We start from the raw sequence: 26,144 nt of genomic DNA on the forward strand, positions 1-26,144 counted from the left end.
GGGATGGGGCGGTGCTGTGTTGTGCTGCACCCGCCGCCGTCTCCTTCCCGGCGCCCGTCCGGCCTCGCCGCGGCGGCAGAGGCTGCTCGGTGCCGCCGCCGGGGGGCACCGAGCGGCTCCCGCCGGGCGGTGCTTGGCGAGCGTGGGATGGAGGGATGGATGCCGCGGGGTGCTGCCCTTGGCGCTCGCTGCCGGGGAGGAGTGGCGGGCGCAGGTGCGTCCCTGCGCTTCCCTCGGAGTCGCCGGGGGTGTGGGAGACGGGGACGGGCCGGGCCGGCGGCAGCGGGAGCTCTCAGAGCTGGTGCCGTCCTCAGCGTCACCCTGGCTGCTCTCCAGGTGTCATTTATAGCGAGTCTCGGTTCGGTGCGCCGGGAAGRAGCAGCGTGGGACCGGTGTCTGAAACTGCCCTGGGCACGCCGTAGYGGAGCTGTCAGATGGGAGGTTGCAGGTTCAGTTGTGAAAAAGCGATTCAGAGCACAGAAGTGTAAAGGTTGGGTCTGCTTGTGGTGTTTTCAGCTGGACGCAGGTTATTTGTAGTGGATATTATTAATTTGCCTTTTTTAAGGGATGTTGTGTGTAAAAATCGCATCTGTGACTTGCCACAGTGGCAGATGTGTTTGTGGTGGAGGGAAGGTGGCTGTAATAAGGTCTTGTTTTATCCAAATTGAAGGCATGCTGTAGGATAATCCATGGATGCTCATAAAACTGCATTAAGAAATGCTCCAACAGAGGCTGATACATGGAAAAAATTGTTGGTCTTGCAGAAGTTATTAAGTCMGATCTTTAGTGTGGAGTAGGGGTGTTGTCTTCTGCAAGAGGCTGGGAATTCCTTGGATGTGATTTCTCCAAGCAGAGAATCAGTCCAGGGACAGCCCGAATATATCTGCTAAGTGGAGTCCTAGCATGGACAGAAGCTTAGTTTTCAGGGAGAAAGTTCGTTGAAAGTTCCCACCTTGTGGGAAGGTGTTTGGCCAGCAATAATTAAAGGGGGTTCATTTGTACTCTGCCCTGGAGGCCTGCTCCTGCTGTTCTACAGTGTGCTTTTTGTTGTTCATGGGGARCAGCATATGCTACAATGTGAACTGTCTAAATTAGGTCCAAATGATTATTACCTTTTTTAAGGTATTTATTGAGGCAAGCAAGCATTTAGGGGGCTAGCTGTACCTGGGATGTTGTTTCCATGGTAATTAAATAAGATATAGTATGGAAAAAAGGGCCAAACTTTGAATTTTGCATCTTGACAGCAGGTGTGCTGATGGGGAGGAGGAGTCTTGTCTGGTTTGTAGATCCACAGATGATTGCAGCCATCCCTGGCTATTATTGTTATTTTTGCAGGGTCTAAATTGGTAAAAGATTAGACTGGTTTTATGTGAGTCTAAGCCATCTCCCACTGAAATTAATGGATGTCTTCACAGGCACAGCTTGAGTCTCTTTGCATCAAATAGCTCATGAATATTAATTTATTTGCCCAAGTTAAACTGCACTTGAAAAGGGCAGTTTTTTTAAGACCAGTGAAGTCTTAAAAAAACCCAACAAACTAAGCCGAAACCCCAACAACTTTTAATTTTAGSAGAGCTGGAAGCTGACAGTGTCTGCTGCTCTTCCAGTGCTTTGAATAAAGCAGCTGAACAGAACTTAATCTTTAAGACCCACCTCGTATAGCTGAGATGTTAAAAACATGTCCCTTGTAGTTCAGCACAACTCTCTGAGTTCTGCTATGTGAGCATGTGGCAGAAAGTTTATAGAGTGTATTTAACCAGTCTGCTTGGCAATTTTTTCCCCTGAATGGTTTCCCTTGCATTTCAGTTTTGCAGACTAAATACAAAGTAGAGAGTAGATGGGYATTTGAACTCAAGTTGCTTAGTGTTTGATGATTTGTCTCATTCTCATGGAAGATATTGAAAAAGTGATATAATTCTTAATTTAATTGAATGGGCTACTTAGGAAAAGCAGTATGTTTCTGGCAGATATCTGGCAGGATTTGTGGCCTCTTTTTCTTTTATGCTGCACTTCCTCACTTGTATGTTGGCATTTGTGTGGGACTCTGCACTGTCTCCGAAACAGGAGAAAAATTAACTTAGCTATGTTTTATTTTTATTAATATTAGCTCATAATTCAGCTTTAAATCACCCTTATTTGGACCACAATGCTTGAATCCAGCAATAATGCAGTTTCTARTCCTGTTGGATTCAAGGCCTGCTGGAGTCTACAGAAAGATGGCTGTATTGAGTGTAATGCTGCCTTCACACCTTCAGTACTGGGTGACCCCTGAGACATGTCACCTGTGTTGCACGGAGTGATAAGCAATTTATCTGGTGCATTTGGGACCCCCAACTTATGATGTGAATCTAAAATTTTACTTCTRTCTCTTCTGAGTTTTGAGTTTGTTTTTAGGTTGCGATCCATGCACCTGAAATTGTAACAAAAATTTATCTGTGGCTCATTACGTGGCATTACTATGCTTTTAGTTTCTATGTGCTGGTTTTTCCTCCTGTGTTTCTAGAGGTAATTGATTAGGATTTCTTTCCCTAATTTCTTTCAGTTTTATGMCTTTTTGAAGGGACTGTTCAGACTTATTCAGGTAGTGCTACACATCTGAGCACATTTATAGTTAGGCGTGATGCTGTTGATGACAGGATCAGTCCCTAGGTTTTGGGTTTTACTTTGGTCTGCATGTGCTTGGATTAGAGGCAGCATTTTGTCTGATAAGATCAMATTTTACATTGTAAATGAGCATACTGCTGATGATTTAAGTATTGTTAATAYGATGACAGAAGTGTCTGCTAATCTGAGTAAAACATCACTTGAGCGGTGGGAGGAACTTGATCCAGTCTCAGGTTCTGTAAGTGTGTCTTTTTGAATGAGCTCAGTTGAAATCTGGAGTGGAATAGCAGATTTTTTTATTGCTATAGTCAAAATGTTAACAGGTCTAGTGATGTTAATCAGGCTCAAAAATGCTAAGATTTGTAGTAACTTTTCAAATTTCTCAGCATTTTTGAAAAATAAGAGAGCAGAGTCCCTGTTCTGAAGAGCTCTTTGCTCATCGCTCCCTGCAACACTGCTGATCCACTCCCAGACTTCCTGTGGAAGCCATGGGGATCTGGGAGTTGCATATCCAAGGCAATGCATGGGAACTCTCCCTGAACGTGTGGGGCACTGCTTTCACATGGCTACAAATTTATGTCAATGCTGTAAATCTGTTTTATTAGCACAGCTGCCATTTCTAACACTTCCACTTTTGATTCATGCTGGCGAGAAAGCTTGGCGGCAAGTGTGACAGCTGCAGTAGCTTCTTGCCTGAACAYTGTACCTCTAAGAGTCTCCAAGCTTTTCATCCAGGACTCTCTTCTCCCTCTTTTGGAACTATTCAGACGGTTGGTCCAAGCCTTACCTATCCTTCATACAGCTTTGTAGGAATGTAAAAGTRATCCCAGGAAAACTCCTGATGTAAGGGTCTAGCAGCAGTTGTGGAATAGTTATGCTTTTTCTTGCCTTGGCTTCTGTGCCCTTCCTTGCCTTGCTGTTGGGGTACATTTGTGATAGGTGAGTGGTCATCTCCAAGGASACCTGAGCTTTCACATTTTTGTTGCCAGTAGATCTGGTTGCCCTGGAGGTGAAGGAGATCCAGAGTGTGTGAGCCACCTTTCTGTATAGGTCCTATGAAGTGAAAAGATGAAGAAATGGATCTTTGCTGTTCTGTAGGTTAAGCTGTTTTTCTGGTATCAGATATTGGGAATTGTTTCTACACCTAGTAAACAAAACTAGTTGAGTACTTGAAATTTAGATCAGGGGAAATAATAATTAAAACCATCCTTCTGTCAGTACAGTGTATGTAATTTAAGGAAATGGCTTAACTGTGTGAATATTGGGAATATTTAGTGTAACCCAGCTAACACAGTTGCAGATTAGCCATCTATTTTCTGCCTTTGGCTTAGTCTGAAATTAGCCTTTTACATGGGCTCTGCCCACTTTTAACTGGTAAAGTTCAAATGTGACGATGTCTCCTTGGCTGGAGTGACATTTTTAGTGGAGCTTGACTATAAAGTTACAGCAATATATGTACTTGCATGTGCTGTTTTCCTTAGGAAAAAAAGATTCAAACTGCAGTGGTTCCCAAGTGCATTTTTTAATGCCTGTGCAGGTGAGGTATTTTATAGAGGAAGCAGCTCCTAGTGACAGAACTCCAGGGAGGTATGTGTATGCACCCAGCAAGCAGATCTGATGTGAACAGCACAGCTGAGAGCAGGGATTGACTGTGCCACCAGTGCTGTCACCTCAGGAAAACGGGTCTCGAATTGAGTCACAACTCTCARCATTCCTTGCTGTTTTACAAATAGCTACTCTTGCGACTACTTCCCAGCAGATCTGCCAAGGAAAATCATGTAAGTTGTCCTTTACCTCATCTGACTGACAGAAAAAGCAGAGAGAAGCAGTKTGCACAGTTGGGATCTTTATAAAGAATGGTCTAACAAGGCTCCATATGAACACAGTTTTGCCATTCAGTCTTAATTTTGTTAAAAAGATTAAAATTTCAGAGTTCTAGATATTTTAGGATTCCTCTCTGGTTTTCCTTGTATATTTTGTATTTATTGCTGTTGCATCTTTCCTTTTTTCCCCCTCAAATGACCCTTACTGGTTAGAGTAAACCCATTTTGATGAAGACTCAAACTRTGCAAACTGTAGTGATGATGGTTGTTTTCAGTTACACCATGAAGGCGTGTGGTGGATGAGGCAGGCAAAAGATGGGTGTGTTCTCACAGTTTAGGCAGTTTTGTGTTGCTTCTGGAGCTTGAGTCTCATCCTGCCTCTGCCATAAAACTTCCTCTTGGTCAGGCCATGTGTGCATGTGCACAGGCTCCCCAAGGGATCTCCCTACTGAAGTGGAAACAGGGACCACAGGCGGGGAGTGTTTCCCAAGTGCTGTGCRGTTGCAGAGGACCTCTACTCCTTGGTATATTGTGCTGGGAAAGCTCAAGCCAGGTTCTCGGTGCACTCAACCTCCCAGCTTGGTTCTCTACATGTAATACAGCAAGAGGATTCTCACAGAGACTATAGAGTTAGCTGCTAAAACGAAAACTCCTCGTGCTTGGATGTAAGCTGTGTGTACATTGTGAAAAAAAAACAGATACAAAGTTTTAAAGGTTTGTTAAGGCTTAGCTGAAGCTTTTGTTTTTTAAACTCTTGACTAGCCAATCAATGAGTAAGTGGGGTTGGGGGGCCTGGCAGGAAGCAGAGTATGACTTTATGGCTGTGATTTTATGTGCCAAGATAAACTCATTCAGAGTTTCAAAAGTAACTGYGCTTCTCTTGTTTTGAGGTGKTGTTAACTCTTACGAGTCCTGGGACAGAATGCTTCAGATAATCAAATCTAGACACTTTATGCTTTTAAAGAGYGTTTAGGAGTCCTCAAATGACTTTGTAAAAATCACTTTTCCTAGYGAWGCAGTTGGTCTGCATATTTACATTTTAGTAAGTTAGTTGAGATACAGAAACGTTAAAAGTGAGGTGAATGGGAACTAATGTTGAGTATTACACTCAAAAATGGGGAGGGAGAAGCCTGGAAAATATTGGTTGGAAAAATTAGAATTAAAATGTAACCTTGTTCTCTGTTACTGGAATTAAGTGGTGCTTGGTAAGTTTTCCTTACTGCATAAAAGTTGTAATGTTCTGTTTTTCAGTCAGGCTAGACAGGTTACTGATGCAGAGCAGTTCCACAGTGACACRTCTTTGTCACTGAGCTGTTCTGACTGATTCACTTCCCTGAGCAGGGCCTGACCATTCAGACCTTCTCAGCAGTTCAGAGAAATACTTGAGCTATTCCAGAACCAGGACCTCTAGCTACCATTTGTTCTGATTCCAGTGGAGAAAGCCTACTCTTAAGAGAAGCAGCTGCATCTTCAGAGGCACCCATAGCACTGTATCACAATTTGTCGCAAAATGATGGGTTTGCAGGCAGATGTTTTTCCTAGCTGTGCCTGATTTAATTCTTTTCTCCATTATGTGTGTTTGATGTATTCAAYAGGAGCCCAGTATTACACTCAGAAACAATGCTCTCGGGTGAAGAGAGAGAACAGTAAGCTACTGCAAATGTAGTTGCAGTTTTAGCCAGAATGTAGTCATCATGACTTGTTAATGAYACTCCAGGAGCTTTTAATAGAATTTTTAGGTTATGTACCTTATTCATACACTGGACTAAAATGACTTCTTTGAAACAGGTGATAAAATAGCAGTTATGTAGCAGTTTCTGAAAATACATTTAGAAAAAGAAGTTGCTGGGGGAAAAAAATCTGTTTATCTTCCCGTGAGTAAGTAACTTTCTGTGGACCAGGAATAGATTTAAAAATAAAAAAGAAACTTTTACCTTAGTGGGTAACTTACTCTGTGCTAACTCACTCCTTGCAACTTGTACTGACAAAAATCAGAGAGCATGATAAGGTGAAGAGAGAAATTCTGTGAATCTTAGTTTATCATTTWGCTGTAGGTCCCTGTGGCCTCAGCTAGAGGTCATTCCCCTTTCATATGAATACCAAATATAAAAAAATACTGTAAACAGTACTACATCTCAATAAACGCATTCCYATACAAATATGTAAACACCTCTTTCTGATGGGGTGGAACATAATATTAAATGTACCTGCCATGTATGTTAAAATCATGCCAAGAGAACAAATARTCCTGCAGTTTCCAAACTTGGAACAGTGTTGCAGGTCTCCAAGAGTGAGCTGGTGAAAATGAGGGAAAACAGCAATCAGAAATACACAAAGTAGCAAATTATTCAGCGTCTTTTTAACCATCAGGGAAGAAGGCAGTAGAGTCCTTCAACAAAGACAGTCAACACAGATAGGATTCATAGGTTGAGACCTCTCTAACATTACTAGTACAGTGGTTGGGAATAATGTTCACAGACTGATTTTTTTTGTGTGTTTTATTTGAGTAGAATAAGATTTAGAGATCTATCGAGACACAATTTCATGATTCTCCAGAAACATATGAAGAGCATTTCCCAGGCCTTGAGGTCTTTATTGCTTTGTTAATTTCCTTCTTCCTGAGTTTCTTCTGCCATCAGAAAACTACCCTTGTAAGTTCAAACAGAACCTGCRGAACAGCAAACACATTTGATATGAACTTTATTTAAAAATCCTTAAACCAGTTTACACTACAAATCAGATAATCTGAAAAGTAACTCTAGTGACATTGCAAAAAACATCAAAAATTTCTAAGCTGCAATTTGAAAGTTGCAAAGAATGAATACTAATCCCTATGTAAAAATTAATAAAATAATCTTAAGTATCAAAATTCAGATATAGAAATTGSACTTTTTATTATGTTCTTAATATTGGCAAGAAGCCCCACTAACCTCTATGGTGATGAGTATTACTATCATCCACTCAAGGCGCAGAGCATGCTTTTCATTCAGGTGATTGCGCATTAGGTCTGTCAGCTCCATGCAGTGCTGGAGCTTTTCATTCATTACCTGCAAGCAATTAGAAACATGGCAAATCTGGACTCCAGAAATGGAATCAGATCACTAAAAGGGAAACACACTCCACAGAACTAAAAGGGGCTTAACACCTCTGCAAAATAGAATAGGAAATTCTGCAAGGCAACATGCAGAAGCAACAGAAGCTTCCCTATAAATGAGCCTGTTATTTCAGTAGGTTCCCAAAAGTAATATAAATTTAGATATACATCTACAGGCATTGAAGTGCTCGTGAAGTACCCATGAAAACAGGTACAAGTGAAAGAAGATGCAGCTTTCTGGAATGCCTTAGAATTAAATATTTATGACTGCTGTACCACCAGGAGAGGTAGTTTTGTGCTTCTTATTCTGGTTCAGCAGTAAACATGTCACCTTTCAAGAACTGATGTGAATGATCATCTCAGTAAGAAGAATCCTTCACTTCTCAGTTCTTCTATTTGAAGCCTAACTTAGTGGCTCAGGAAATAGGCAATCCATTCACGTGAGGCAGGTTAACCTAAACCCGGTAAAGGTGCGACTGGGTTAAGACCACATGGAAAAGGGGAGAATGTGTAAGATCTTGTTCTTTATTCAGTTTCTGCAATTAAAGCACATTCACAGCGCAATCTGTGACCCTGCTGAGCCAAGGACAACTGAACTGAGTATGGAAAATTCTCACAACAATAAGACACTCACCTTAACTCTGCGATTAATGTTGAGAAACTGGCAAGTCTTGTCATAGAGCTCTTCCAGTTTTTCTCTGTCCCAGTAGAAGTCAGGTGTTATTAGTAGATCTGAGCTCAGATTTATACGGTGCCTAAAAATAATGGGTACTACTGTAGTTCAGGCTTCCTCTTGGTGAATAGAGGAGCAAATATTCACATGGCAGTTAAATAAGAAAATTTTCCTGTAATTCTACATGAAGTATGAGAAGAATCTCCTTTCATAGTAAAAATATAATTGGAGTGATTGTTTAAAACTGGTCATATCTCCTGAAACTTTTCTGGAAATACTTCACTGTAGAACTGTTGAGCATAAATGACTTTTCCCTTACAGCAACACTGTTGCCTTCCTTAATTTTTGATACCACCGGGGAAGTCCCTGACTATTCTGGCAGCTCACTGAAGCAGTACACCATATAATGATACAGAACCCCTAAATGCAACTGGTACTGCAAAGCTGCATGTGTGAGCACAGCACACTCCTCAGAATCAAGCTATGGTCTAAGCATTTTAAAGGCTAAAATCTGCCTTCAATGTATTGCTAACATAAACCTGTGGATACTTGGAACATCATTGCTGATTACTGATAAGTCCTTCAAATAAGGATCTAAACCCCAGCATTTGAAATAGGAATTGTTTTTTYATTTTACCTCAGAGATTTTGTTGAAGTTTTTTCCCTTTTCTTTTTTTTTGAAGTGTGTATAATGGTCTACATTGTCAATGGCCAAATTTCACTTGAGGGAGGTAAAAACAYTAAATAATTTAGCAGTGGTTTCGGAGTAAGTCAAGGGAAGAACAGAWCTGACAGATTTTTACCAACTCTAGGCTGTAGTTAACAGTTCTACCCACACACCTTTCCCCTGGTATCCTTTACATGCTATAGTATCTACTGTAATTACCAGTTAACATACATGTGTTGCTGGACTCAGGAAGGGAAAAGGGTGTGGAATTTGGTCATTTATCAAATACTGCCTGCCTAATGCCTCTAATTGAAATGCCAATGTGAGTGGTAAGCCAGTGGGTCCCCTGACTAATGTAAATAGCACACAGACTCCAGTCAAAAGAAGGCTGAAAGAATTTTCCCACCCCCTGTCTCACCCTATTTAGTGTGTATTCTGCTCTTTGTATCATGCACAACATTAATTTTTAAGTTCTGTGTAATAYGATATCTTGGGTGTAATGAAAAGTTACCTTAGTGCAAAGAGTTCTCCAATTTTCTGCATCACATCTGCATGAGAGAGTTTTATCTTCCTTCGTGACTTTAGAATCTGAAAAGAAGTTCTTCACTGCTTGATCAAGTAACATGTACTGGTAGTTAAGATAGTCTAGAGTTTTACATTCTGAAGTAGTTAAAATCTACATGCATACTGTACTTACTAAYATTGTGGTTTTGTTTGCTTAGTGCTTGCTTCTGTAGTTTTCTAAGAATATAATCATGCAACTAGTTCATCCTAGTTTTTCAGTAAATCACTGAGAATGTGATCAGTGTATCTACAGAAAATACCAGGGCATTTTCTATAAATGTTTTCCTGAACAAGAGAGCATTTATTTTTCCTTCTATTTTTGAAGTAAYGACAGTACTCTTTTACCTTGCCACTAACTTAGCCTTTTTATAAACTTTCTCCTTACAGCAATCAATGTATTACCATTTATTTTCTTCATATAAAAGTAATAAACCAAATGTCTTCCCTTTGGAACCCTATGAATCTCATTTTTATATGTGACATCATAGGGTGTTTGTTCTGTAATTAAGTCTCATGAAAAACTTTAAAATTCACTCAAACTCTTCATAATATTMAAGTCAAAGCACATTATTTTTAGCCCAAGTTACAACACATGGTATTTGGGCAAGGTTTTTAAATGCCTCTTGTCTCACTACACATACATTTCACCAGTGGCTGGTGWCAGTGGCACAACATGGGAAACATTATGACAATGCAGAACCCCACTCCCAGCCCTTTAAAGGCTGATGACTTCTTGTCTGACCACTTTACRGATATTCTGAGCTTCTCTACATTGATGGATTTTACCATCAAATCTGCTGAACATTCAATTACTTTTTCCCTATCCTCAGCAACATCTGGAGTGATCTTTTACAAAACACAGGAGAAAAGGAGGGGGGAGAGTTACAAACAGAACTCACCTCAGGAATTGACTGGATAGATTCCACAAAGTTATCCAGTAATGATTCCCAAATAGCCAGCTTTACTGCAACAGAGATGACAAAGAAGAAGACTGTGAGAGGTACAAATRCTTTCAAGTAATTGTAACTTTAAGTGCCAACAGGCTCCTTCAGAACATGTCGATGCTTACAGACATTACTTGCACAAGTTACAGTTCCTATTATACAATCACAGTTCATGTATCAATGGACAAATCTGGGCTGGGTACTAACACAGCTCTGCACACAGAACCAACTTCACCTTGAGCACACCTTTCTTCTCCAAATGATCAGTTCATACCCTGGAGAGGTTTTTTTTGCTTCAGCTCAGAAGTTGTGTGTTCAAGTGCTCTACTGTATATGTAAGCCCTCTGCAAATTACATTCCAAGGAGGCTGGAGATAATGAGCTATGCTGGCGTCTGGTTGACTTCATGTGGTACCTCAAAAACCTCTACTGCATTTCTATGGTCCGGCACAGCTCGAATTCTCCATTTTTGCAGTACTGATGCACCGTGCTCCCGAGTGTTAGRTTGTATAGACACACCCACCACCTGTTCTGTTGAGCAATCTCCCATCTTGTTTTTAGGTGTTACTGAAGGAATCAATTTCTCTTCTATGTAAGCTTGAGTTCAACAYTGGCATTGGCAACATAAATTCTACTATGCCTCAGCTGCAACCTGGAAAGATGTTTCTACAGGATGATAATGTGACTCAGGCCTTGTTCTTTAGTCCATAGATACCCAAACAAGAATGAAGTACCAACAGATCAAAAAATAACCCTATTCAAACAGAAAAAAATAATCAGGGAAGATTTAATTGTCAAAATGAATTCTTTTGTGGTAGTAATCAATAGTATCATCTGGTTAGGACACTGACAGTAAACCTAATGCTGAGCATTTTGCACACTCATCTTTTGAATACAGAGGCCTAATGCAAGTCACTGACTTAAAAGACTTTAAATTTACCCCCTGAAAAAAAAAAGCCAGAAAGCATTTCATCTGTCACCCGGACAGAGGCTGGTTTCTGCTGTGTCATAAATTTGACTAGGGACCATACATTCATCGTTTATTTTTACTGAACATTATCTCTTGGGAATAAATCCCTTGCTCCCTTTTAGGTGGCACTACTCTTCCATACAGTGGCTTTATGAATAGGAAAACTATAGAGAATCATACGCTTTTTTCTCAACAGCTCTTCCTTCAACAGTCAGGAATGATTTAGTTACAATTTACATTTTGATCAGATGGTGTGACACTTCAGAAACGTACATTCTATTTCTGTCCTATGTAAAGGTGCACTTCCCCAAAATGCTACTGGAATCCTGGAATTCACCTAAAAGGCAGTAGAGGCAGACACAGCAGCCTTCCCTAAAAGGCCTTTCCAAGGACAGCCTTACTGCTGCTAGTTCCTAACTCCCACTTCTTACATTATTCAAGGTCTGAAGCAGCAGACAAGTGTTATTTGCTTGAGCAGCAGCACGACTGCTGAGCCTGACTTCTTCCCCCTATCTGCTACCATGGCTAATAAGCCTGGAAAATATTATATATTACTCTGGTCCACCCATGTGTTACTGATACACCTCCCCAGCTGGGAATAGCTGCTCTGTATAAATTCTTTAGCTGGAATGTAGCTTTTTCTTTCAAAGGAAATTATGTCAGTATGAATTACCAAAGATTACTGAGAGGTTTCTAATACTGAACTCTACACTCATTGTTATCCTAGGATAGTTCTCAAGGGTAGGGAACAGGATGCTCAGTAGAATGTGTATCTTTTGCAAAGCATGTTTGATAATGTGCTTTGTTCAGCTTTAAAATTATTTACATTGAGTAAGGCAATTCCAATTACAGAAAACATGGTAAAAGCATTCAAAAAAAAAATCCTCTGGCTGAAGCACAATCACTCTCACACAGTTTGTCTAAACCAGATACCAAGTCTTCTCCAGCCTGTCACTGTACAAGTCCCACTTATAATGACATTTCACAAAATCCATAGCATAGACTGGCAGTATGAACAATATTAACTTACCAGAAAGACAAAGAGCATTTGAAAAGGCAAATTTCTGCAGAACAACTTCATCACTATCCAGCTCAGAATTTAACAAGATTTGTCCTTTATGGAGCTTTGACTGACCTCTGTTAAGACAAGATTGAAGCATCTTCATTGACTAAACCACCAGCATAGGACCATTTAAAGAAAAATCAACAATGCAAGAAAGGCTGATTGTTTATTTAGATAAGGCATGCCATAAGGCATATCTGTATGGGCATCATCCCTATTCTTGTATTTTACCTCACATTCAACCTGACAATAATCACAACAAATCACTGAAAATTATTTCCTCAATCTAAGACTAATATTAATGAACAAATTTTCTAGGTGTAAATGCAAGTGCAGCAAACTGTGATGGCAACTACAGCATTACTGCATACACACAGATAATTCAGCGTAAGCAGGATGCTGGCCTCTCTCCTGCTTTCTAACTCCTGTTATCTGTTTTCATTGTCACTCTTATCACCTTTACTCCCTCCCCACTACGATGTTACTTTCCCTAAAATCTCTATTGCATAGAGGGCAAGAAGCAAAGAAAAGAGGACAAAAGACTCGTTCAATTTTTCAKGTCAATCTCACTATGAAACATGCATAAAAGCATAATGGAATATGTCAAGAAATCACAAACTACACAACGGAATAATGCCTTCAGTTTTCAAATGCTCAGAAAAAAAACCAAAACCCTGTCTCCTAATCAGGTTACTTTAAATAAGATCAACCTCATTAGTTCAGTTCCTAGCATTAACAGTGTCCTGTCTAGGGGTTGCTTTTTGGTGCTGTTGGAAAATTACAGCTAATTTATAAGACCATTTTCATTGTGAAATATTTCTGTAGAAATAATTTACTGTCAATGAAAGAGCATTATTTAACAAGGAAGGATAACTTGCCAGGTTTATCATTACACAATATTCAAGTTGTAATTTTCCTAGGAATGTGTGGAATATGTGCAAAATTACATCTTTGTATATGAACCCCAAGGATACAGAGACAAAGCTTATAGAGAGCATGCTGTTTTAAAATCAGACTTGTCTCAATAACTTGTATTAGTTTTTTTGCTGTACATAGTTTCTGTTTGGGATTGCTGAAGAACACAGAGAGTTGTGTGGCCAGGGAGTATCYTATTTACCAGAGCTATTGTATAAGCAAATCACAAAGGCAGGACAGCAATATTTGTCAACTCAGATTTCCTGTTTTCTTTCCTTTATTTTACTSATTTGGAAAAAAAGTAAGGACAAGTATATTTTCACTAGCTGTTTTTGCTTGAATTTGGTTTAGGTGTCTATTAGCATATATACAGGATTCCTGAAGATACTTACTCTCCTATTCTATAGTTCAGCTCTTCATTCTCCCAATGGACCAGTGCAACTTCGTATGGCTGGATTTCATGCTGCTCTAGGACTCGCATGATATTCTTCATCTAAGAAGACAATTGCAGGAAGAGTTACCATGCAGTAAATTATCTCTGCAAAGAATGCATACAGCAGGCTGATGAATGCAACCTTCATGCTGAAGTTATTTACATAGCAATGAAGAGGTGTGCTAAATAATGGAGTTATTATTAATATAGTTTACTTCTGAAACTACTTGCAGCTTCAGAAGAATTTGCRGCTATGAACAACTGCAAAGAATCTGGGAAGACTGAAATGTCATTTAATATCCTCACACAGGAAACAGTAAGGATTAACCACAGCAGCAGTAAGGACAATGTGGATGCATTCAGTATAACAATGAGCTGTGTAAGATTTTGGCAGTATGGGAATGAATCGTTAGGATAAGTACATTAGTGGTTGTTTCTGATAAAGTTACTAGTTTGGTGCTAAATCAATACTTTGGTTTCTGATTGTTGCTGAAATCAGTTGTCTTGTTTATATATCTATATCTAATATAACAGAGGTCAGTTATATTGGAGAAACCTTTCACCACTATAAAAATCTGGAAAAATTGCTTCAGCTGCCACATTCATCCCTGTAAATACTAAAACCTACAATTTTACTTGCAGAAGTAATCTCACTGCTCTTCTATTCTCCCGCATACTAAAACCTGACGCAGGAAGAAAGAGCCCTTTTCTCTGACAAAACTTTCTCCTCTGACACCTGACTTAGGATTTCTCATCCTTGTTCCTTTTTATATGCTACAAAAAATCATCTCTAATTAGAACAATTCTGAACTAAAAAAAGCACTCATCTACAAATTTTTAAAAGGCATTTAGCTACACAACAGCCAATAAAAAAACAAACCACAAAACCACAATATATTTTTGATGCCTAAATTCTTTAGAGRTCAATCTTCTACTTAGTCATACTTAAAAAGCACTCTCTTTTTAAAATAAAAGATCACGTTAATCTTTGAACACAAAATTGTACACTATAAATTTTCCATAAAGCATATTCTCCAGGTTAAGTACTCTAAAAAATCTGTTGGATAACCTACAAGGATTTTCTTTGCTGTGCTAGCTTTCTTCACCATTTTYAAGAATTTTGGTGATATTATCTATCYATGTAACGAAGTAATATTTTTCACTGAAAAAACCCCATCAACTCTACAGTTGCAACTGTTCCTTTCATAATCCTGAATTCAATATAAGCATGATTAATACTGAATTAATATAATTTATATAATTCMAATCTTGTGATAAAAAAGGGCATGAAAACTTAAGAAGTGCCTGCCCTTAGGCCAGTCACCTCAGCCAATCAGYATTGCCCAGCGACAGTTCAGCAATGCAAACCCTATATTGCTTCTAGGCCCAGCCTAATTTTATAGAAGGAACTGRTTGTGACACAGTAAAATTAATTAGAAGAGATGTTCTGGAGTCACTAGCTGCAAACTCTTGCTATTGTGGGCATTTACGTCACACAATTTCCTTTTAAAAAACCTCAAAGGTGGTTTTTCTTTTTGCCCTTGCTATTTTGGTAGGGAAGATGCTGTACAATGTTCCTACTCAGGTATTTGGAACTGGTATTTTGTATTTTAAATTCTTTTTGTGATCAGTCTGTATTTGTTACTTCTACCAAGTGCCTRTTAATTTCAAATAGCTTTTTTCTTCTACTAGTCATTCTCGAGTACTTTTGTCCATTCACAGTGATACTGTACATTCTCTTTTACTGAATTACTTTCAGTTTCTGTTCTAAAGACCAGTTTGGGATTTTTCTCCTTTCATTTCAGTTCATTAAAGCATGTGCATAAAAATACTTCCTCTGTTTAAACAAGCCATTTGGCAGTTAAAGCTCTGACTGACTTCAGTAAGCACAAAGAAGCAGTTTCTTACTCTTTTATAAATAAAACTACAAGGGACCAACTATGGTTACTAGTATTGACCATAARAACGGTGTATTGAATTTTCAAAGGTGCTTAGGCATGCACAACAAAAGAAGAGTTTTCAGAGTACTCCAGTGGGCTGAGGTGTCCAACTCACAGATCATCAGGAGTTAAGTCAGCTGGTCTTCAGTAATGCTTGTGAATCAGTAGTGTAGTTACAGCCATAATATCCTAAGTGTGTTAGAGGCAAGGTTTGAAGGGAAAACTAGCATCTTTTTGTAGGACACCTGATACACTGACACACCCCAAAATAAGACAGGAAATCAGGAATGTATCTGTTCTGAGACAGAAAAAAGTGAATCCAGAAATTGTTCAGGTCTGGAAACAACTTCTCTGTGTTTTCATTTACCCTAATGAAAATCCTCCTATGAACTTCTGTGCATCTCGGTATCACCTATTTAATACATCGTTTAATTTCACATACTGTGCCTACACAGAAGGTAAATACTTTTTTGTATCTAGAATCCTTTTAACCACAGTAATAAAAATACATTAGAAACATTAAAAAACTATAAATATATTCATTAAAATAGATAAGCCTCTGGTATAACCTTTTTGGTCAGCAAAGATCACCAAAATATTTTATGTCAGCAACGTATTTAATAATGATACCAACCAATAAAAATCTTCCTTCAGGAAAATTGCTGGCTGGTAAAAACACAGAACAGTACAAAAAAGTTGCTTATAATTCTTTTTTCTCTTTCGAAGTTATACAAACATGTCTTTAATCGTTTTGACTTAAAATGGAATAGAATGGAATAGTCCTTCTAACCCATTTTCTATTCTATTCATGCCTTTCAAACAACCATTCACAGGCTGATTTTTTTCAATCTACTTTTTCAGGATGTAGAGCTGCAAGAATGTTCTTTTTGTCAGTCTCACTAGATTAAGGTTTTAGATTTTTGTCTTAAGTAGATGAGTTTCAAAGGGTATCAGCAGCCCACACACTTGAGGGCAGTAGCAGGCAAGAACCTGCACTCATTAGGAGAAGACTCAACTGTTTTTTTTCCTTCATGGAGAGGATCTCTCAAACATAACCCCTAGCATGCTGAAATTTGTGAGACTGACAAAAACACCTGCTTACACAGTTTTAACCAAGAGTTTTTCTTTACTTACACATTTCTCTTCCACATTCCAAAATACAACAGCCCCTTCCCTGTGAATTCAAGGAAAAACTGAGGTGTAATCAGACTGTTTTAAATGTATTTTAATGGAATACTCAAATTGTACAGTGGCAGTTTTTGTCATTGTGAATCAAGAAACACAAAACTATCTTCACAGAAATTACATACTAGTTGCTTTTTAACCACAGTTCAATGAAAAATAATGAGAAGGTTTTTAACCATTTAWATAATTCTGATTATTTTTATAAATCATTCTGACTGGACAGTTATTCCTTGAGTTTCATGAGGTAATATAATGATCTAGCAAGCTGCTCCACTTCCTTCATACCATTACTATTAATCATGTAATGTTTTGAGAAGGATTTATAGCTTACCTGAAGAAAAAAATCATGCCAGGATCATTTTCTTTTGCAGATTTCTCAGTACTGACCACCAAAACATTTGCAGCATCTGGTTTGAAATAAATGAAAAAATTGAACCATTAGTTAAATTCTAAATATGACAGCTAGATAGCTGTAAGCATATAATTCAACAGGTGCACACTAACACATCAGCCACATACTATTTTTCTGATAGAATTGCTTGCCAGAAATCAACTACAATATCAAACTATGCTGCTTCTCTGAACTGTCACACCCTAGGCAGACTGAGCCTCTGCTGGGTACTCTGCTGGAATCTTCAGTTAATAAAATGTAGCAGCTTTGAAGAACGAAAGACTTAGGAGAAAACTGATGCAGACATAGTAAATAACCAGGAACAGAATACAAAAGTGGACATGCAATGTGAGAAAACTATGGAAGTTGTAGAGAAATTACCATTCAAATCTGTTTGCCTGGAAGATCTTTCTATTTTCTATACACTAAGGGACTAATCTGCAGTCAAATTGTGCTGACTTTGCTTTGGCAGTCAGAAACTTGAAAGAGCATACCCCCAAGACAGGAGAGCCTACAYCTGCATTTCCCTGCACATCAGAAGTGTGCTTTTGAAACAAATCTTCCACCCACCCTCCTTTACTACACTTCTGATGTGCCCTGCACAACAGTACATAAAATGTTGGGGGGTTTGCATTAAATTAAACTGAAAGAGAATCTCAAAAAAATGCACCTGTGGTACTCCAACCACTAATGGGGCATTTGTTACAAAGGATTAGACCARAACCAGTCCAAGTAGCATGCCCCAAAACTTATAAAATGTGGTTGTTGGGTTCTCAAAACAGKGTTTAATTTTTCTTCTACAAAGCTTCTCCACTGTGCCACTCACTAATACAGATRAAGTTTTAGAAGCCCTGATGTGGCTGCAAACCAGCATGACTCACTTTGTTGCAGCACCAGTGGAAGCTAGACCAGAAAAGCCCTCTACTTCTATTGCAAAGTGAGACTTCACAAAGATTTTGCAGGCCTTAACAGCTAAGCTTTAAAAACTTAAATGCCTTTGCAGGAAAATCACTACTCAAGCGACAGGGCATCAAATTCTGCTCTGCCTGTGTACAAATTCTACCTTCTGCTTTACTGCTCAAGCCATAGAGGCCAGGTAGACTGAGGCAGCAGAGGGATATAACCAAGTATCAGATACACTTTTGCTAACATCTGAATTAGGACCACACAGTTGGTCTGAATGAGCCCTTAAAGACTTTTCTTCCACTTGCTATTCCAGTTCAGAAACACATCATTGTAAGAATAACTAGGTAAGTTTTAGGTGTGAAGTTTGAGTTCAACATGAAAGTAACATTTGTCTACATTTTCTCAGTTGCATTTTCAAATACCAGCCATATCTTTATTTATCAACTCCAACAGAACATACACAATTGAAGAGAATTTAATTGGAGGTGCAGGATCTGCCTCTAAAATGTTTTTAAAGGGGTCAAAAACAAGAATAATGCTTCAGAAAAACATCACAAAGTAACAAATCCACACAGTACCTACCAATTTAGATTTCTATGTGCTAATATTTCAAAAAATAATTTCCCAATATTCAGTGTTTGACTTGGTAACTAACTGCTGCTACATGCACATGCCAACCATCACAACACTTCAGATCTGCTGGCACAATCCAATATCCTTTCATCATTACTTCCTTCAAACCTTTGATAAACAGTTACTCATTATGAGTCAAAAACACCATGAAGAAATAAAAGGAACTGGCAAAACCRACACTCCCAGGGCAAAATACCATCAACAGCAACTTTTAATTCACTGTCATGCTGGGGGTTGTAGAAAGTTTCTACCCAAAGCTGTGAAACCTTGGGTTAGTTTTAATAAAAAGAAACTACAAAGGAACATGAAGCCTTTATTCTATTGGGTATTGTCTTTCATTTTCATCTTTGTGAACAAGACAATCATTAGTAAAGCTKGTATTTGAAAGACACCCACTGGACTATTATTGCATTTAGATTATTATTTAAGAGGCAGATAGGTTTTTGRTAAGCCCTGCTGAAATGCTCATGAACTGCCGGTCCTTGTCCTAGCTTCATGTAATCTGTTCTTTCAAAGAAAGAAAAGGCATTCTACCACTGACATATGAAAATCACAGCTGTTCCAGAGCATAAGGTTCCATAAGCTATAAAAAGAGCTGTTTGTTTTTCTTTGATAGTATACTGCAGCTATTTCCAAGCCATACTTCCTAGGTCTTCAGAGATACTTTACATGGAAAGCAGAATCAATTATTTTGCTGAAGCCTACCTAAGTGAAGCATTCAACAATTGCTAGGAAATACTTGGACCAATAAAGAAGAATCAACAGTATTCTCTTTACTAGAAGTAAGCATYTATGTGTATATCTTTTTCTTTTCACTTAGTCAACAAGATTCTCTYTTGCATGCCTTCCTCTCCAACCCTGTGATTTACATTAGTAGAAATGTGGATACAGAAAGAAGATGCAACACTTCAAATTACAAAATTGTTTTGACAGTTTAAGTACTGCACTACCTCACTACTGAAGGATTAATTAAAATAAAACATTCAGAATTTTCTCAGTGAATGTTTACAGAAATTCTCTGTAACAGTTAATTTCCAAAGTTATTTCTCATGCATGCGTGTAATTTTCCTATACTTCTAGAGTAGTTGTAATGTTGGAAAAAATTATCAGAGGGTAAGAGCAAGAGCTGCTCATATTGCTATTCTGAAAGATTTTATTGTGGGGATTTTTAGGCGATTGGAATTTTTAAGCAAAGCAATAATTTTATATTTATATATAATATTCCAGGATATGATCAGAATAAGAATACATAAAGTTATAAAAATTCTATCCCTCACCCATATTTTATTTCCCAAGGTATAACATTGCATTTAATATGTTTCAAAAATCTACCTCTAGGCAAACTTGTTATTTCAACACATCCATGTGAAGTCAGGTCATGACACAGATTACCAAGATGATATTCATCTGCTGTTGCAAAGGCTGTGCACTGCATCAGATTCTGTGCCAAAGGAATAAAGATTTGAGTTAGGGCAGGGCTGAAGCAAGATGTTAACAAGACAACTGTTTGCTTCCAAGTTATTAAGATAGTGACAATTTTCTTTTATGCACTGTTCTGTGGTATCATTGCCATGCTGTCCACCTGGTGTACATATACTAACGAGATTACTTGCTCCTTATTAAGTGGGAAAGCAATCGCACACTGAGAACAAACCAAGCTGCACAAGTTCAGTTGCACTAAAAAACTCTGTGATAGAGCCACAAAGAGAACCCTTCTTCCCTGAATGCCAATCAAATACTTAARCAGTAGAGCTGCACTTGCTGCTCCTCTCCCATCCCATGGCTTGTGACATACTTGGCTGACAACTGAAACCAGAGGCAAGACACCCCTGATAGTAATTTTAACATCCATATTTTAAACATAAATGGAGTTCGATTTACCCCAGTCTGTTTATCAAGCAGAAACTCCAAACACAAACATCATGTTCTGCCATGTCCCAAGCTACTCCCAGGGCTGAACCACTGCAGCATACAAAGTCACCAATCTTTCAGGCCAGCTGCAGGTGCTGCACATCTATAGCTGAGCTGCATCCTGCACTAACAACGTGGCCTAAATGACAACACAACTGAACAGTACATGTCAGCCAGTTTGTCCCAATATCCCATAATCTTAAATAACTAAAATGCCTTATTAAAAAAGTAACTGGAAAAATTATGTTGACTTGCAAGGAAACTTGAGATTTTCTAGATTAATTGAACAAGGCACAATTAACTGATCTGCAAATTCTACTACWCATTTTAAGTGTATTTCTTTGTTCTGACACCATATATGACCTACAGTAATGTTTTTCAGCAAAATGTAGTGGAAAACATCCAGAAAGCAATGTCTCACTGTGGATCAGTCACTTCCCAGATTTYTGTATTGTAACTAATACAAATGGGGATGTAACTAACAACAAACGAACAAAAGAACTGTACTCATCTGCAGGCATTTAGACCCACAATACACTTCAACCTAAAAATCCAAGTTACATTCTTGCAGCACTCATACACTTGCAAACAACAAAGTTTAAGGAGGAGTTCTGCTCCCTGCAGGGGACTTGTCACCAGTCATCAGAATGACTACCTCACATTTGAACTTTTCTTTTTTAATGTCAGCCTTCTGTTATCACATCCAAAGTTTTGCTTACCCATCATCTTAATTCCACAACCACTAGCAGAAAATAAGCTTTAAAATTATAATATTCAGAGGGCAATTTTGTAGGCATGTCCCCACAACTGTGCTAGAAGGCTGAATTAACAGTGCAACCGAACTGTATTTTCAGTTCCCTTGAAGCATCAAGTTTCATTATTACAATTTCAACAATAATAATTTTCAACATTCTCAATCTCTAAATTGCCAGTGCCAATTACACATCTGAATCTGAAGATTCTTCCATAAAGCTCTGGTTATTGTAAGTACACGTGCTCTGTCACGAAACTCTTCTGTCAAGAGTTAAAGGAACAAACTCTCATCTTCTAGTTAGTATATAATCTAAAAATCTCTATCCTGCTCTGTGTTTCCCACAGTTCATTACTTGGGCTATTCTTCATTTCAAGGTAARAGTACTACAGGATTGCCTTTCTCTTACAGCTACAATTTTAGCTTCAATGGCTACATTCACATTTAGTTACAACCAGAAGATTTCCACTAAGCTACATACCTGAAATAGCATTTTGGATATGAGCTTCTTTTGGTTTTTATGTTTTTTATTGGTTACAATGTACTGTTTCACTTACACATTTATGACAATTTCATTTGATAGCAAACATTTTGCTTGGGTATAATTTGAGGTTAAGACACTTAAAAATACATGTTCATGGGTGCTCTGAATGTCTGAATTCTCACAATTGTTGGTGAAGTTACAGCCAAAAAAATCTACTCTAATCAATGACTCAGCTAATCCTAAAATAGATGTGTTAAATAGCTCAGCAAACTTAATGCCATATTTTCTGCTACATCACTTCCACCTGCAAACTTCGAAACACCCAGAATACAGGACCTGTATTGGTGCTAGAATGGAACTCAAGCTACTCACCACCCTCCTGCTTCTGCCTATGGCATTACTGAGATTCTATTCAGAGCATCACACAGAATGGCTGCTCCTAAGGACATTAAGTACCTCAACAACTCATTTTTGGTATCATCATGCCCCCAACATCTGTACAGGCTCATGGAATCACCACTCTCCTTAGTCCTTCCCTTCCACTTTCAACATACTAATATTTTAAAGAATACCTGTAGGAAGAACTTTAGCACTCATAACACCACAGGAATCAGTCTTTATCTCAAGTGTAGTAAATACTGTGTCTTTGACTGCATTTCAAGCTATTTCTACATTAGATGGCTAGCATAAAAAATTAGCTCAGAGGCTTTTCCTGCCATCAGCCCATACTAGGTTAACCTAGTAGTKGTACCACTCACTAATGGACTGACTAAACCAGTTAACTGCTTTCAAGTAACTCTTCCATCTATCCTGAAAAACTGGTTGTACAACAATTTATCACTGTTGGTGCTCAGCACTCTGCCTGTAAAAACACATGAAGACCAGGGCTGCAGAGGATGGGAAAGACCTCATTCACTAAGTCCTCTGCAAAAGGTATAATCTGTCAGGCCYTCCCAGACAGAAAACACCACAGATCCTTAGGATTCTCTATGCGAGAACATCAGGGCTGGGCCTACAACTGCTGTCTCCAGAGGAAGGAGAAGATAGGAAGAAGAAGATGTCCCTAAGCAGTGGTCCTGGCATTAGGGCCTGCAGTACTAGCAGGTTCCTGGTTGCCTCCAAACATGCACAAAAGGCAAGATAAGCTTTTTTGTGACACCAGGATTTAGAAAAAAACTGATGGCATGCTGAAAAAAATACCCTTCAAAGGTTCACCATATGTGCTACTTTCTAATAAAGTAGAAATCTGCTACAAGTAACTTTCCTATGCTATGCAGCTACAAGGACAGGTAAAAAAATGCTGACTCCACAATACTGTCTGCCTGTAGTTAAGATGACAGCTTGTCTGCACCCCTGCAGATTGGATATATCTGACAAAACCACATGGGATTTATTAAAAAATAGAAAATATTTCTGTTTCTGTTTGGTCTTGCCCAGCATTTTCCCATATAAAAACTTTCTCAGAAAGTATATTATTATTTCAGTGTATCAGGCAGTATTTTCTCCATTTCTTCACAATGGAAAAAAGTAAAAATAGCACTGCATGTTACTTGCACATAGATATGAAAATTTCAGACAAAGAAACTGTTTGCATTCTATGCTGTCATTTAAAAGTCTCAAGAATGTTGTCATTTCACCCAAAACCAAAAAGAATCAAACCCTGAATGTAATCTCATGATTAAAGCATKATTAAAAAGGTGGAAACATTCTATTCTTCACTTTCCTCTTCCAAAGCAATGTGAAAATATGAGTGGGAACTAAATTGCCTATAACTGACTCTTTATGTTACCCTAAGGCATATTCCTGCTCATCACACAAAATATTAATCAGAGGTTTAGATACAGAGAAGGCAAACACTAAAACTTTTCTCTGCTAACAATCAGTAGATCATGTAACAGACACATTTTACAACATGGATGATATTTCTGAAACCACRATGCTTGTTTTAGTCTCATCTATCACACCATTTTTACTGACCACACCCCGAGACTCAGTTGTTTTAGCCWGAGAACAGTAACACATCTGACAGCAGGGTTCACCATGGAAATCCTATGTTCAAGTATACCTAAGGCTTGGCTGAGAGCTATCATAAGGAGATATGGTGATAAAAATACACTGTTCTTCCTCATCATATCTCACTGTATCAAAAACAGTGTGTTGTTGCATCTCCTCTGTAGACCTACGAGTCTGATAATCAAAGTGCTATTTCTATACAAGCAATGATSTTTCTCAGGTAACAACACAAGCTACACTTGCACATCATTTCCTATYTGAAACCTAATCTAAATATGAACTTTATACTATTTATTTCACTTTTATTTTCACTTGAGTGAAGCCTTCAAATCATGTAGATTTGAAGAAGCAAGGAAACRCAGCTAAAGTTAAATTATTCTGAAAGCTAGACTTTGCTTCTCAATTGTAAATGTGATTCCAGAGCACTGGTCAAAACTATTTTTAAGGCATTTCACCTTCACACTTTATAATAACCACTCATCTTGCCTCCACTTTTGTTAACACATTGCAAGTAATATTTTACAATATCAGACATGCTATTTTCTATTAAACTTGCTTCTATTTGCAAAGCTCCAACACTAGTGAAAATAATGAAGTCCTTCTCACCAAATAAGTATGTTAATTTCATTAAAATGTTCATCTAACCCCAAATCTGAATGTAAATTAAATTGATGCACTCCCTTAATGTCACATAGACTGTAAATGTTATACTTCACCTTCAYGTCTGAGAGTGGCAGGTTAGTTCTGGATGGTTGCTTGGTCCTCGGTGCCTTTGGCGGCCTCTTAACCTGCTGGTTATTGGGTTTGGGCATGATTTTACCRGTGGATACAACTGCATAAAATCTTGATGACGTGCTCCTAAGCCTTCTGATCCACTCTGCATTGAGCCTGTAGTTTGCCATCATTGTCACACTCAAACGTCTCCAGGATGAGAAAAAACCCTCCCCATTCTGATAATAAACATTTCTTCCCAAAGTGGATAAAAATCCTTGTAGAAACTGCCAATTCTTGACTTGCACACATYGACTTGTCAACCACGGGAATGCAGTTATCAGAGTATGCAAATTCCAAGACTTTGCTGTTCTTTCAACTTCATTATCCAGCTTKAATAGTAGACATCCAGTTTTGTCAAAGCTTTGGCATCGGCATACTGTTGTTAAAGCATGGAAAGATCTTGTCTGAAGGTGCAGAAATTTCAGTCCCATTTCTTCCCTGTGAACTGTATTTAAAACAAACAAAATCATCCATCAAAGAAATAATATTATTTCTCTGTTATCTAGAAGGTGGCCCCTAAAAGATTAGTATGCCAAAGCACATGACATTGGTGGGAGGGAATAAACAGATTTTTTTGATCCTATGGAAACACTCCAAGATCACAACACATTACTGAACTGTGTGCTTGAAACAAGTGGTGAAAAAGTAGAACTGGCTTTGATGTTAATATGCAAGCAGGTACCTTTTCCTTCTGCTGCTCATTCTGTGCAGAAGCCTGCMCTTTTAGTAACCACAGTACTCATGAGCAAGCAAGCACACACRTTAAAGAGGACATCAGACGCTGAATCATTGTGATATATATAATAAAAATAACAATTCGATTACTAGGTGGTTTTGTGGGAACGTCAACTGCAGAACACACACACTGCTTAGCATCAGCTCCAACTGCTGTGCCATGAACAGCCAAGCACAGATACAGACCCAGCCATCTGTCCTGCCAACAGAGCTGAGTTACAGCCTTGCTCCTGCCAGTACACCCAATGCAACAGGGACCACCAGGTCTGCCTGCACACTCACCCGTGCAGCCAGAAACACAACAGTGTCCTMATTCTGGTAGTTCAGAATAAGAGCAACCCTACTATATTTACAGTATTTGTGTGAGCTAATCAAATAAAGAAAAATATTCACAGACAATAGGCCCCATATGTCMGTGGGTGTGTTTCAACTGCTGAGAAAACTCAGTGACAGGGCCCTGCCCTCATCTGATTTTCTCAATCATCAACATTTTCCTTAGGACACAAAAACCATTCTCAGCAAGTTATTAACAAAAAGTCATTAAGCTGCATTGTTCAAAACCATGCCCACTTCAGAATATTTTTCAAAAGCTAAAGGAGGATCTACAATACCACAAATACATGTAACATAACAGTTCAAATAAACATTTATTGAAAGAGCAAATCATGGTKT

The 26,144-nt window shown here is 38.5% G+C and overlaps 1 protein-coding gene across 1 annotated transcript; it reads right to left on the reverse strand.

Moving 5' to 3' along the window:
- Positions 1 to 6,887: 6,887 nt before the first annotated feature.
- RMND1 (required for meiotic nuclear division 1 homolog) lies at positions 6,888 to 25,370 on the reverse strand. The gene is made up of 11 exons (XM_057375926.1): positions 24,680 to 25,370; positions 20,137 to 20,245; positions 17,206 to 17,281; positions 16,824 to 16,863; positions 13,709 to 13,809; positions 12,369 to 12,475; positions 10,325 to 10,389; positions 9,373 to 9,449; positions 8,156 to 8,276; positions 7,358 to 7,474; positions 6,888 to 7,095 (listed from the first exon to the last, which is right to left on the reverse strand). The coding sequence occupies exons 1-11, from the start codon at positions 25,205 to 25,207 to the stop codon at positions 7,063 to 7,065; spliced, it is 1,374 nt and encodes a 457-aa protein (XP_057231909.1). The 5' UTR covers positions 25,208 to 25,370; the 3' UTR covers positions 6,888 to 7,062.
- Between the last annotated feature and the right edge of the window lie 774 nt (positions 25,371 to 26,144).

Source organism: Malurus melanocephalus, unplaced genomic scaffold, assembly GCF_030028575.1.
Source record: "Malurus melanocephalus ecotype Western Australia unplaced genomic scaffold, MMel_1.1 scaffold_264, whole genome shotgun sequence".
Lineage (NCBI taxonomy): Eukaryota > Metazoa > Chordata > Aves > Passeriformes > Maluridae > Malurus > Malurus melanocephalus.